The following is a 15,238-nucleotide window of genomic DNA, read 5'->3' as shown; positions in this document are numbered from 1 at the left end:
TAAATTAAAAATTACCCTACCACAAATTCCTACCCCTACCAAAAAAAAAAATATTCATATAAAAAGTATTTTCATCCCTACCTATCCCAGTCTGTTGAAAACATGTACATTCCAGGAACAGCCAATGGTTATGTAAAATGACATTTTTTTATAGGGACCCCTGGAAACATGTAGACATTGCTCAGGAGGTTTCTCAGCACAAATAGAATGGCAAGAGAAGGCAGCCCTTCTAAGAAGATTGTTGAAAGCCTAGCTCATTCTTCACTAATTACACATTAAATTTTCTGACCAAACAGTGTTTCCTAGGTGGTATTTGCAGTAATGATTTTTTCAATTGCTCTTTGACAAATAAAAATTGATTTGTATTGATTGTGTTCCTTTTGTGCCTTTCAGTCATTACCCAGGCCTCCACGGCACGTCAGCTTTCCAGACGATGACGATGAAATTGTGCGCATCAACCCAAGGGAAAGAAACTGGCTCACTGGTTATGAGGATTACCGCCAGGCACCTATACATCGCAAATACCCTGAAACTGAGAACACTGACTCTTACGTGCGATTTGCCAAAAGTGAAACCTCAAAGCACGATTACAACTACCCATACGTAGACCACACAGACTTTGGTATGTGCAAGGATCTCAAGGGTCCAGTGATAAACACACAGCCCAGCCGATGCAAGCCTAGAAGAAAAGACGGTGAGAGGTCCAGATGTGTGTATTGCAGGGACATGTTCAACCATGATGAGAATGGTAGAGGGCAGTGCCAGGATGCCCCAGATTCAGTCCGAACCTGCATACGACGAATCAGCTGCATGGGGTTTGCAGACTGTGTTCTTTACCACTGCATGTCGGACTCAGAAGGAGACTATACAGACGCGTGTTCTTGTGACACTAGCGATGAAAAGTTTTGCCTTCGATGGATGCTGCTCATCCCTTTGTCAATCATTGCACCTGGCATGTGCTGTTACCTCCCACTACGAGCTTGCTATAACTGTGGTGTAATGTGCGGATGCTGTGGGGGCAAACACAAAGCAGTGGGGTGACCTCGTGCTAGTCTGGGACTTGGTTTTGCATTACTTTCACGGTTTGCCGGGAAGGGTTTGTGGACAAAATACCTCCACAAGGCGGCCAACATGTTCCTAAACATAAAAAAGCCGGCCACAGCAGCCTCAGATTGGCCTTTTATCAAACTCCCTTCTGTTTGAAAAGATGGAATACTAAACCAATTGCAAGAAAGCTTGGATAAAGAATGAGTGATGGAGTGTTGAGATGCTGAATCTGTCAAGCTGTTTTGACAGTCTAATGTCACTTGTAAATAGAATTTTTTTTGATTTTGCACTTCCAGTAGAGTGATATTCAGACTCTGTTTAAAAAGATAGGAGTCTGAAAAGCCCTGGAAGAAAAAGGGTAATGTAGATCTAATGAGTATTTTAACCTGCAATCCGGTATTCTGTGCTTATCACCTATAACATGGGTAACAAGAGTACCATAATGCAGTATTGCTATTTCTCTATTATGCCAAAACCAGCTTATTTATGCATATGTAGTATTTGACGTCCATTACCATTTCTTTATTTCCCCTCTGTGTGTGTGTGTGTTCTCATCTATTGTCAGTTTCTGTTCTGGTTGACTAATTTTACCTCCAATCCTTTCTTAATTTATACAGGATTCATTATGATCTATCAGTTAGTACACTCCTTGTAATGGCCTTTGCACAAAACTTTTATTTATAGTGACTTTGCCATTTTGGTGTGTTGGACATACAAACAAAATGGCACTTAGTCCTCTTTAAATATGTCAGTAATATAAAACTTTAATTCATTTGTACCTGTGTGCTCCCTTTAATTACAGGAGCTATAAAGTCATGGTCTTTCATCCATAATGATGATTATCTTTCTATTGGAAAAGGGAATTTAAGTATTCTGTAAGTGTCCTAGATTAGGCAACCTAGGTTTAATTTCCCCATAACCAAGCATTTATTTCCTTTGAAAAACACTAATAAGCATATTCAGTAAGACAAAAAAATTTTTTATATAATAACCCATAGCAACCTATCAGATCATCTTTACTTTACTGCCCGTTTCCATAGTTCCTCGTACTTCTTAACTGAATATGCCTAAGTTTGAAACAAAAAGTTTCTGGAAGGTTCTAAAAGTTTTGGAAAGTTCTATTGTATTGCAGCAGTTGTGTTTAATAAATTATCAAATATAAATTATCAAATATAAATTAAAAAAATATTGCTCCTATGTTAAAGAAGACTGTGATGATATAGAAAAAAGTACAAATATGTTGATGTTGTAAGACTGATTGTATCACCTATTTTATACAATTTTTGATAAAAAAAGTAGTAATTGCTCCAACTGCATAAATTTTCCTTCCTTATGCATACAGATATATATATATCCAATTTTGTTTTGAAGGTCTGGATTTGGTGGTTGGGGGGATGTGAGCAACTGACCTCCATTAAAGTAAGAGCTAGTTCACTTGGACTGTTGTAAAGTGGTGCGGTTACAGCTGCATGTATTTTCAGCCTCATCAAACCTTGTTGCCTCTAGTTCTAGCAACTGGCAGGCAAGATGTGTTTGACAGTAAGTTGTCTATTCAAGCCACAGCCTAAAAAGATACTTCAAGTAGTATCTTCTACGTTCCTGCGGGATGTACTGCAAACATCTGCCACAGCTTACAATTGAAAAAACAATTTGTTTCAGCAACATGGAGTAGTAGTAGATAAGCAGCTGGCCGACAGTACAACCTCTGCAAAACAGTCTATGTGAACTAGTCCTAAAAACCTCTGTGGTTGATGAACCCTTTATCTGCTCCTTTTTAGTCCTTTTGTTTAGTTACCAAATTCTGGCACACATTGTAGCTGCTGAAGTGTTTTGCATAGGCCAAAATCATGGGCCATCCTATGCCAAGTAAACGGCCCATGGCCAAGTAAACCTAGAAGCCATAGATTATGGAAAACCAGGGCTGAGGAGGTAGCGGTGTACTCGTGGCGATGGGGTTGAAAAAATCGCAGGACATGCAACTTTTGCTGCAGAAATAGTTCACAGCTTAATAGGGAGATAGAGGTGGCATTTTTATTTTTCTCCTTGGGTGCTAAAAGACCTTGTTCCTGTGGACAGTCATTTGATACAACCTCTGAAGTTCCACCTGTAATTCCTGGGGCTCATTTATATTTATTTGCTACTTCAGCCCATGTGCCTGCCTGTCCTTTACCACAATAGGGAAGCCCATTTGAATGGGGTTCCCAATGGTCTAAAATTGTACCCACACACTCTTTTCAGGGGCATACTGCAACACAGTTGTGTTGTGTTGTTGTGTTGTAGTGTACTGCTTTGTAGCACGTGTTGAAGTGCTATTAGAACTAAATGACACCACATCACACAACACAAGATAAACCATGTGGCAGCAGCACATATATGTGAATGGGCCCAAAATGTTTTTTGTTTTTTTTTGCCTTGGCACCCATTTCTTGGCTACAGGTGAGCATTCTTCTCATCTGTTTCCCAATGTACCCAGTGCTTTTTATCTATTTAGGTCCATCTGTACAAAATTGAATTCCCCCCCAAAAAACAAAAATTTGCTGCCTCAAGTGCCTGCCACCGACAGCCATCACTGTAGGCGGGGTAAGAAGGCTGCTGCCTCAGTGTGTGAGACCATAACTTTTTTTTTTAATAATGGTACATCTACTGGGTGATAGGAGGAATGAGACCAAACAGTATATGCAGACCTTGTACTTTACTACCAGGTCTGTTTAAAACTGAAATCTAATTAAAACGATGTAATAATCTAAATCACAACATCTATATTAGACATTTTAAAGTGAGGAGATCTCAGAGCTGGAACAATTGGGGTATGTTATATTTTATTGCCCCCTACATTTGATGTTGTCCTGCTTTTACCATTTAATAGTCTGGTTGCAGATGTGCCACACTTGCTTATGTAACAAAAGCATTTGGGAATTAAAATGGACTTGATCAGATTTGGCTGCAGTTTTTGATTGGCTATCTGCTTGTCCCTAAATGCATGTTGACCGACATCTCTTTTGACCCCTAATTCTTGTTTCAGCAGGTGTGAGTATATAGAAGCAATTATGTCCTTACCCTGCCTAGAATTACCTGTTCAGCCATATTGGCCCAACCTGAATCATCCTGGTTACCACTTGAATGATTATACAAATTGGAGCCTGTTCAACTAAAAATTGTAGTGCCTAACTTTTTTATGCCTTTTCCCACAAAAGCGGCAGGTTCTACGGCTCTCTAAATACATATTTGCCCCCGGTGACTGGTCCATTTGTAACCTGAACATGTTGATAGCACACATGGTTATCAGGTAGCTGGGCTTACTTCTTTTTTGACAATAGATTATTGGTTTTATTCTGTGTTACCACAAGGATTAGTTATTTTAGGTGGTTTGGTGGTTTATCAAATTATTAATGCGAACATTTAATTGGTACTAATTATAAATGTACTTATAAATCAAATGTTATTTGGTATTTCTCACCTTTTATAAAGGAATGTATGTATAAGTAAGGTTGTAAAATACAGGGCTAGACTGCAATCAAAGAGGAAAAAAACATTTTTTGATTTTGACAACAATCTGGAACGGTGTCCAGTTCCACTCTTGCAGTAGGCAAGTGTGAGATGGGAAAGTTTTGGTGACTCACCCGGAGCACTTTTTTTTTTTATTTTTTTTTTTACAACTTATCCTGCAAGATCTTTTTTTTCATTTTTCAACCAGGGTTCTAGAGGTTGATAGGAATTCCTTGAGCAATGAGCAATTTTTGCCACTGACACCAAAGATCTCTTTGGCTATCTGCAAGGGTCTTCTTCCCAATAACCAGCAACATAAAAGGAATTCTCTCCAATGACCACCAGGCTAATATACTGTGAGCTGTGGATATTGTCATGGGTTCCCTAAAAACTGAAAGGTATTTCAAGAGTTCCCCCATGTTAAAAAGTTCGAGAAGCACTGTGATATACCATTAGTTACCCTTTTATATATACAATTTCATTCTTCAAAATACTTAAGACCCTAAAGCGGAACTAAACCCCACATTACTTACCTTTGCCTGTTCCCTTGCAGGGCATGGCCGTCTTCTTTCTTCACTTCCTCTTTGCAATCTTCGGCCAGCACGTGGGAGTTTATTCATTCCCCGGGAATGACGGTTATCCTGGTAATCAAATCTGACGCCTTGCACAACTCTGCTTTATTGCCAGCAAACCTGCAGTGATCAGGCAGGTAAGAGCGATCATTGCAGAAGGGACATCGCCTATCCCCTTCTTTAAGAATTACTTGCCTGATCATATACACATGGAACTTTTGTTCCGTTTTTATTGGGAAAATGGAAATAGAAATCTATAAATGAAGGATTCTGGAGATGGAATTAAAAACATTTTGTGAAAAGATAAAAGTAATAGCCCTCAACATTGAAATGTCTCAAAGGTTCCTCTCTGTTGCTTTACCTACCTTCTAAAGTTCTTATTTTATTTTTCTAGCCTAATTTAAAAATCAGATTGGAAATTTATTTTGGCTGCTACTGACAAGTAGAAACTGATGTGTGAGGTTCAATATGTCCTAAATATAAAGCAGAACTACTGATTATCCAGTGTTTGGAGGCAGCGGGGGACAAGAGCGGTGGTAATGTCCTAAACATTGGTCTTGTTTTAGAAAATGTATTTAGAACCCATAACGGGCAATAGAAGTGTAAGATTATCCAACAACCAAACCAGGTGAACACAGGAACTCAAATTTTGCTGCTTTAGGTCTTCCCCTGCCTCTAGACATATGTTCAAATTTTCCTTTAAGTCGGCCATGTTGTCCATGCTTTTTGTACATCATACTGCTGTAATGTAACTGAACTTCAGAAAGATCAGAAAAACGTAGTTTGCAGTTTTGACTGGCATAGATAAAAATTAGAGTTCTTAATTAAGAGTTTTATTATATTACTTTGAACTATGTTTTGTCTTTGAGCTCTATAAATAAGAAGAAGAAGAGTAAACTTAACCTTTTTTTTTTTTAACTAAACCTATTACAAGAGTAGCCAAATAATTTTTGTATATGTAAAATATAAATATAATTATATATATATATATTATATATATCTTGAGACAACTCTAGATTACTAGCATAGTACAATCTAAATATTATGAGGTAGCTGGGGACTGGCTTATGAAAGTTGCCATTTCTGTTCCTGCCATAATGTCTTCTTGCAGTAAATGGCCAGCAGGTGCGTGCCTTTTCCCCACCCTCTGATTGCACATTTTTAGTCTTAATTTTTTTTTGTTTTTTGATGCCAAGAATTTTGATTTTCCTTGGTTACCTGCTTGAGTAACTACAGTATCTAGTATTTCCTTCTAGATTGTGGATTTGTGTTTGGCTGAAATGCGGGGCCCCTAATGGGGAACAACATGTTTCTTTTATTGCATGTGTTCTTTGTGGTTTCTACACACTACAGTCATATAGTGTGGTTGGTGAGCAATGATCGTGTTTGTCTACATCCTGTACTTCATCCTATCATTAGGAATGGAAAGCTTGTGACATTTATATATTTATATATATATATTTGGCCTAAACATTGGACAGATTTGTAAACTGAACCTGGCATGGCATCAGTGATGTAAGCCTTATATAACTTTAAAGAGCAGACACCAAAAAGTATCAGCACACACATTTTACTAGTAGATTAAACTTTTTTGTGCATAAAGTGCAACAAACGCTCTGAAGTTGGCACTTGCACACTCTCCTGGCGTCCCACAAAACATTGCAGACACCACCTGATTGGTTACAGTGATGCCTTCATTACATTTTGAGTGGCTTGTAGATGTCAGAATGCTAGATCTAGCTAATGTCAGCATACAGTAATCACCCCAACTGTCGTAAGAATTAGTTTTGTTGCTTGTAAAGGTATGTGTATGTACTTGTTGGTGTCTTCAGTTCGTGGAATATATTCATTTTGGTCTTGTTTCTTTAGGTGGTTCTCTTTAATAGAATACTACTTTTAAAGTGCACATACTTATGTGGCCTTGGCACTGTGGTCTGAGAAATGTAAGGAATGGTATTGTAGGCCTCATACCATCTGGATAAAAAAGGCGTACAACAACCTAATGCCTCCCAGGGTCTGTTTATAGGGTTTGTTTAGTACAGAGGAATTTACTTCCAGCTGCTATTGGGAGACAGACTTATTTCTTCCAGTTCTGGGTCTTGTGTATATTCTCTCATGTATCCTGTGCAGCATTAAACCCAGAAATTTTTTTAAGCCGTGTGGGAAGAAATTGTGTGTGGGTGGCAGCCCTTGTATTGTGACCGAACTCATCAGTAACCAGCCAAAAGCAGCCGGGTGGTTACTGAAAAGTGCTGGGTGGTGCTCCCGGCTAAAAGTGGCTGGGGAGAACACTGCTGATTGGTGGATTAAGGTGACCTCCTATGCAGCAAAAGGAGGCTGCAGGATAGTGATGCCAATTTGTATGGGTAGAGTTCATGATGCCATTTGAACGAAAATCTTAACTAGAAATCATTTCATCTAATATTACTGCTGTCTGAGTTACAAGGTAATGATGTTGAATTTTCCAAACTTGAATGATGCAATAAAAAAACAGACAGAGGTTTAAATTGTATCCTTTCAGTCTAAAAATAAAAAACAAGTTAATGTTTCACTTTAAGCATTTCATTCAAGTTTGTGTCTTTTCAGCCATTGCCATCACCATTCCTTGTGCTCCATTAACTCCTCTGCTGCTGATGTAATAAACTTTGTAATGCAGACTTTTTGATTATTTTCTCTCCATCTGTTCTGTGCTCTAGATTTATAAAACCATTCATAAACCACTCCCAGTATTTGTAGCAACGGCCATTTCACTGATTTTCTTTCTTTTTGTGTACAATGCAAAGCTCATTTTTTTCTGTGAAATAAATGTGACCATATAAATCACTTGGTGCCTGTGAATAATGCTTTAGAAAACAATGCCTGTACGTCAGCATGCTCAAGGGTTTGTTTTTAGACATTATCACACAAGCAAACAAGAATGACAACTTCATAGAGAAAGTTTGTTTACAACTTTTTGAAAGTTGAGAACATTTCATAGTTCTGAAGACTATCCCATCACTTAATCAAAAACAACACTAATCATGTGAATTTTGCATCCATTCCTAAATAATTGAATTGCATCCCTACCCATGGTATACCTTTGTATAGACAAAGTGACGTGTGGATTTGGCAGCACTGATACATGTGGTTTAGCCATCTAGCGGGCTGGCTGTGGTGCCAGAATGTTGAAATCACCCAACAAGTCAGTGAAATTATGTCAATTTAGGTATTCATCTTTTAGCAGATCCATGTTGGTAGCATCAGTGGTCCAGCTGTGATTGTAGAGATGACATAAATCAAAATCACCACGTAGGTTATTATCTCCTCGTTTAGTAAAGTAAGCCCCATGGGTTCCTAAAGCAATGCAGGTTTCTTGAACTTGTTTTAAGTTTCACACATTACACAACCTGTATTCAGATATATTACGCCTCTACAACCCTGCAGGAAAAAATAAAAAACATTTCAGCAGTAGCCTTCTTGATTTTTGACATTTTCCTTTTATACTGAACTATGTAACTTGGTAGAGATCATAAATATAGATTTCAGGTGTCTTGTGCAATTTCCAACAGCATTAAAAAAACAAACATGGACATCATGTCTAAAATGCTCCCCATAAAAACCCTCACCTAATCCAACCCCAACAGACCAAAAGAATATTTCCCAAATGTTTAGGAATGCCAACTTTTTGTTTACTGTAATTTGGACACGTTTGTTAAGGTTTTCTGTTATATTCTAAGAAATACTTTTCATCACACAATGTTGAGTTTTAAATAAAATCTTTCCAATTGAAAGGAGGAGTATATGGTTTGTAGATCCTTTAATTTACATTATTATACATTTCAATCAATCTACACTGCTCATAAACATTTTATTTTTTTATATCTGTGGTAAGGGATTAACCAGTTTTTGTACATGGTTTGTGTCTTGAACATAAATGTTTTGTTTTTATGTTTATTTTACTTTCAGCTATTGCTTACATTAACAAAAGAAAGTGCCTAAACAGTATATTCATTATGTATCTGTATACTAATAAGTAAAACCTGTTGTAGTAATTTTTTATAAGCATTTTTACCTCTGTGTAAAAACAAACCTATACATACAAGTGTAATGATGTACATTTTTAGTTAACTTTTTTAATTGTTTCTAATATGTATGATCAACGTAGTTATTGCTTTACCATGTAAATACAAATACATAATATGAGAAATGTTTTTTGTCTTAAGTTACTTTTTATTGACAAATCTCAAAAGTTTGGTGACTATTAAGTTTATGTACAAATGTATAGTAATTTTAGGTGCCTCTTCTATTGGCAACGTGTATTGAAGTTGCAATAAAGTGTAAGCACTCCAACATAAATGTTGTTCTCTTAATTTCACGTCTGCAATGGCTCAACAACATGCTGAATTTCTTGATTCTTTAACAGGAAAATATTAAGTGTTCAGATATATCGGAGCTGTAGCAAAGATGGTAAAACACACACACCCTAATTTTATTATCTGTACTGAAACAGTTTTGGGTAGTATATGTCACTAAATTTCATTTATACTCATAGGACACAATGTTTACCCTCAACACTACTCCATGCGCAGTGCACTTTTAATAAGCTGCTTGCCAGGTAACTAATTTCCATCATTAAATGGGTTTAAGAAGATGAACACCTAATACATGCTTAGAAAAAGAAAATGTTATCCAAGTAACCATGGTATTACTTGCTAGTACACAGCATTAGAAAAATTGCTTGCAATTGTAGATCTCCTATTTCTAAATTTACCCATCTTTAATGGAATAGGTGACATTGGTTGGAATTGTGGTTGCATAATGACATCCTATGGATCACCGTGCCTTTTTGTACAATTTTACAGATCATATATTTTTTCTTTTCAATAATTTTCATTGGTTTTCAAATAAATGGCGATACAAGATATGATAGAAGAACGCCAGCTTTGTGCACATTAACTTTAGGGATACAGCAACTGAAAACACTAATACAAGATATTATCAGAAACAAAAGTTAGGAATTCAAAGAAGTGTCTTCATATTAAACAAAACAAAAAAAAAGCTTTAGTGATCCGATCTCAGAAAAGTATGAAGAAAGCTGCTGGTCCACTAAACTCTATATTAAGGTAGTGCTCTCAAATATGAGAGTCTATTATTGTCATCCCCCCCGCTTGGGGTAGCACTAAGCCACAGATGGTATTTTTTATATACTAGATTTGTTTATAGAATACTCCAGGTTCAGAAATTACAAACTTTCTTCTTCATTGATAATGATGAATAATTCAACTAGTTAAGTTCCTAAACTATTATGTTTAGATATTTTTACTCCCAGAAGACAGATTGATTGAACCTGATAATGTAATTACCAAAATTCATCCTCTTCTACTATGTGATTTAGACGAAGCGTTGATAAAATTACTCATTTAAATGGTTACCTGGGTTTGCCTTGAAATTAAATTCCCACATAGATTGCACTTTACTGGTCAGTACTCTTGTCTTGCAAGGCTGGTGTCCTGGATTAACGTCCATAAGGAATTTGTTAGTATGAAGTTTGTATGCTCCTCTCAATTTTTCCAGGTTTTCTTTTGACTAGCTTTGTTTCCCTTACACTATATAAAAAATGTAATACCATGGCACATGGCTTGGTGCATTCATGTTCTTGGTAGGGTTTCTAAACATACATTTTAGTATTTCTCTAACAGACTGCCGTGAATGCAAAAAGAAATTTGGATGGGGTTAAAATATTTTTATTTTTAATAAACAAGATTTATATAGCGCCAACATATTACGCAGCACTGTACATTGAATAGGGGTTGCAAATGACAGACAAATACAGACAGCGCACTGGAGGAAAGGACCCTGCCCTGAAGAGCTTACAATCTAGGAGGTGGGGAAAGTAACTGTTTATTCCACAATCTAGCCTGTATGTAGCCCTTGAGGACTGGAGTTCAGAACCTTTAGGCTATGTACACATGTGCAATCATTGTCGTTGGAAAGGATCTTTCACGATGCATGAACGAGTGCTGTACATACAGCACCGCTCTGCTTTATGGGGGGGGGGGGGCAGCACCCCGCTGGGCTCTCTCCCCTTCACTTTCATTACGATCATTGTCATCCATCGATCAGCCAGGACAGTTGTTCGTCTGATATTGGCCCTGAGCTGATTATCAGGCGTGAACTATTGCACATGTGTACCCAGTATTAATGAAGGTCAATGTTTCTCAACCAGAGTTCCTCCAGAGCTTGCTAGGGGTTCCAGGAGCAATGTGTCCCTCTAAGGTCATTTTTGGGGGGGAAGCCAATTAACCTGCATGTTTTTGGGATGTGGGAGGAAACCGGAGAACTCGGAGGAAACTCATGCAGAGAACCTGCAAACTCCATGCAGATGGTGTCCTGGCCGAGATTCAAACCTGGGACCTAGCGCTGCAAAGGCCAAAGTACCTCTGAGCCACCATGCTGCCCTGATATAGTAATTATAGCTGGGGTTCCCTAAGTTCTGAAAGTTGTTTCAAGGATTCCTTTGTTAAACATGTTGAGAAAGGCTGTTGTAAGGCAAAGGCTGATGCGAGTTGTTCAGTGTGCTCCCTAAAGATCTGCTTTATAATAGCACTTTATTAATAAAAAATTGAAGTCGTTACGAAACCTTTTCTCAAGTAACTTTTTATATGTTTTGACACAAAGAGGATGAGTAATATATGGCACTCTCCAGTTCATTTATAGTTTTTGCCAAAAGGCAAGGCTCACATTCTAACATCTAATAATGTAGTGAATGATCTCAGCCTGCAGCCAAAATCAGACTACAAACCAACCACCGCTCCTCAAATAAGCTGTTTACATGGCAGTAAACACAGTATTCCTGTTGCTGTCATGTAATTGCATACTCTTAAAACCACTGTTCTGATCCAAACTTAACTGGTGGTTTCTATTTCCTTTCGGATGGTCAAGTGTGAGGAGCAGCTGTCTGAGCAATCTTTTATCTAGCCCTTATATAGATCTGGATTGTTTTGGTCTTGCTCTGCACATGACTGCAATATTTATACATTTTAAATGGATTCTCTAAGACATTGCTAAGCTAGATAGAATCATCTTGCTATATTTACCGTAGAAAAGTTAGCTGCCAATATAATAAAAGAAGGTCAGGGCACCTCACTAATAAGGAAAATGTATTTGGCGTATTATCCAATCATGTTAACGGAATGCTTGATAGTAAATAGAGTTCCTCTACCTTTTATACCCCTGAGGACTTTCTGGTAGATTTTCACCTCTATTTCCCCCTTAAGAGATTACCTATACCTAAAAATTACAAAATACAGGTTAAAAATGGTTTTGACTTCAGATTAAAAAACAAACTTGTCCAATAATTACTCAATGAAAAGTTTTGGTAAAGAGAGAAGATTGGCAATGTGTTCACAACTGTGCTACAGGAATGTGTTCTCTATACTGACACTAGTAAATCTGTGACTAAAGCAGCAGGATTGGAGGAGGTAGCACCATTTCTCAATTTAGAAACAAATATTCTTTGTTTCTCCGGGGCATAATTGGGAATTTATTATTATTATAGCTATTATTAAGTGGCTGACAATAAATAATGCTTCCAGTACTGCAAATCCAGGTTGTCATAGTACAAGATTAGTCTCCTGAGTTATAGTCATGTCACATCCTCCAGAGGGGCTCACAATCTCATATCCAGGTATATAAAACAGGTTTTAAGGCCAATTGAGGTAGACCACCAAATAACCGACTAGTATGTGTTAGGGATGTTGGAGGAAACTTGCAAACATGGAGAGAACATATAAACTATATGCAGGTAGTGTCCTGGCCGAGATTCAAACTTAGTACTATTAAAACCAGAGTGCTAGCCACCTAACCACTGTGTGCTGCCATGCATTTACTTGCCTGCTGCAGGTCAAAGGTGACAATGGGTAAAGAATATATGTGGAAAGCCTTGTGATTCAATTTTTGGTATAAAGAGCTTTTTTTATCTCCAGAATCATTTCCTCCTCTTGAGGCTAGATAGTATGCCAGCAAAGATGCTTGTGAATTTGAAATAGGGTAGTCCACAAATGGAAAAACGTGTGAAATGAAAAAAAAAGTTTGCAGATTTTAATAATAACTATTTATTATAGTTGACAATTTGCCCTGCTTATGGTTAGATCAAGCTTTCAGTTTTGGAATTCATGCAAACACCTTCCTCAGAAATATTCCTAGTAAAAACACAATATTAAGAAAAAGAAGAGAAGTTTCTTTAACAAATGTTTGAGTTGTCCACAACTGGCCTTGTTTTCATAGGGCAGGTTTCCTCGTTCTGTTTTGCAAACTTTTAAAGTGACATCCAGTGCTGATTGTAGACTTTTAATCTTCTAGTCCAGCCATTCTCAACCAGGTTTCCGTGAGCGGTTTATGACTGACCTTCCTGGTTTACTGAAGCCCGCTTAGTTCATGAGACAACACCACTTGTCAGCATGAGGCTACAAATCATTTTAGCTGTCTTTGGGTGGCATTCAGACCCCTACTTTAGGGGAACATTGTTCCAACTGGCACCCAAATATTTGGTTCAAGCTGGGGAGACCTGGGGGTTCCTCTGTGGTTCCTCCTTTTAATCCGGGCAACTGGCTGGCCTTAGTTTCAAACATTTAAACTAAAAAATCAGAGCCTCACAAGAGTTCTTAGAAGGTGCAGTCTACCCACACTTCATTGGTTCATCTAGAACAGAAAACTAGAAGAGTAGGGTAAACTGACAACAGATTGGATGCAAAGTGCATTAAGAAAAATGCACAGACTGCTCATAGCTAACAGTGAAGGCCCAGCTACATTGGGAAGCATGGTGGCAGTTTAGAAACTAATATACTTAGGAATGTGTTCCTGAAATGTAAAATGTCGGGGTAGCTGTGTGCTGCCATGGGTTACATTTGTACCCAAGGCTGCACTTATGTTGTCTAGGCAGAGAGCCAGAGATGGCCATTGTTATGTAAGTGACTCTCGGTAGAGAATTTGAAAAGTGCATTAAACTTTTAGTAGGAACTTTGCCCTTACAGAGGTCTGTTTCTAACACTAACCCAGAAATAGTCAGGACAAGACTGATAGGGTGACAATCTCATATCTAGGAGTTTCCTGTTGATATGGCCATCCCAGACCTTTCTCAACTTCCCGTCTAAAGCTGGGTACACTCATGCAATTATTGTCCTTGGAAAGGACTACACGATACATGAACGAGTGCTAAACATACAGCACCATTCTGCTTTATGGAAAGGGAAGGGGGAGAGTGATGAAGCTGCAACCTGCTTGTGCGCTCTCCACCTTCCCTTGCATTAGGACTGTTGTTACATTTTCTGTGGATTCGCCAGAACGGTCGACGACGGGCGCTTTACACATGCCAGATTCTCATCCGATATCGGCCGAGAACCATTGGACGCGTGTACGTAGCTTTACACATCAATGGAAATAAAATGATTAAACAGCTGTACCCACAAAAAGAGCCCTATTGTGACTTTGCAGTACGGAAACAAGGTGTAATACAAACTTGACTGAAGTCTTAACACTTCCCTGCTTTATCAAAAGCTAAAAATAAAATGTTGGGCTTTAGATATTCTATAATGAGAGTACTAAAAAGAATATACAGAATTCCATTGCCTAAAAGTTTAGTTCTAAAAATGTTAGATGGCTGGCTATTGCACTGATCCAGTATTTCCAATACTTTTTAAGAGCCTAATAAATAAATACATATTTGCATTGCATTTGGGAACCCATTCATTGAAATTTTCTAGCTCAAGGTACCACATTGCACAGAAATGTAGTGCTTGCTTTTCTTGGGTTGCCCAGTAAGGTGGGTTTGGGGTGCTATTAGGAACAATGGCAAGCCCACACACCAATGTTCTGTATGTCATGTGTTTTATCACACATTGGGCTTGAGTCACTAAAGGATCATAGGCTGTTCACAAAACAAAGTGAATTATCGCATTTTCTATTTAGCTTAGTAAACTAGGCGAAGTTTTACTGATGTGAACCCAATCCAACATCAAATGGAAAAAACTTCCATACATATGCTTGGGTATTCTTTGCAAAGTGAACTTTCACTGCATTCACTAATCAAAGTGAATTATCCTTTGCAAGATGATAATTTAGGTAAGTGAATAGCCAAATTTTCTCTATTGTGTTAA

General features: G+C 37.9%; 1 protein-coding gene across 2 annotated transcripts in view; it reads left to right on the top strand.

Annotated features, from left to right (window-relative positions):
* SPRED2 (sprouty related EVH1 domain containing 2) overlaps positions 1-9,440 on the top strand; it is a 65,793-nt gene extending 56,353 nt beyond the window's left edge. For both annotated transcript variants that reach the window (XM_072409570.1, XM_072409571.1), the window contains one exon: positions 394-9,440. In XM_072409570.1, the coding sequence (XP_072265671.1) occupies positions 394-1,041 (648 nt within the window). In that variant the 3' untranslated portion in view covers positions 1,042-9,440. The remainder of the gene's footprint in view (positions 1-393) is intronic.
* Positions 9,441-15,238: the final 5,798 nt, after the last annotated feature.

This window comes from Pyxicephalus adspersus, chromosome 4 (assembly GCF_032062135.1).
Source record: "Pyxicephalus adspersus chromosome 4, UCB_Pads_2.0, whole genome shotgun sequence".
NCBI lineage: Eukaryota > Metazoa > Chordata > Amphibia > Anura > Pyxicephalidae > Pyxicephalus > Pyxicephalus adspersus.
The sequence above is the reverse complement of the archived record's forward strand: the minus strand, read 5'-3'. Positions and strand labels throughout refer to the sequence as shown.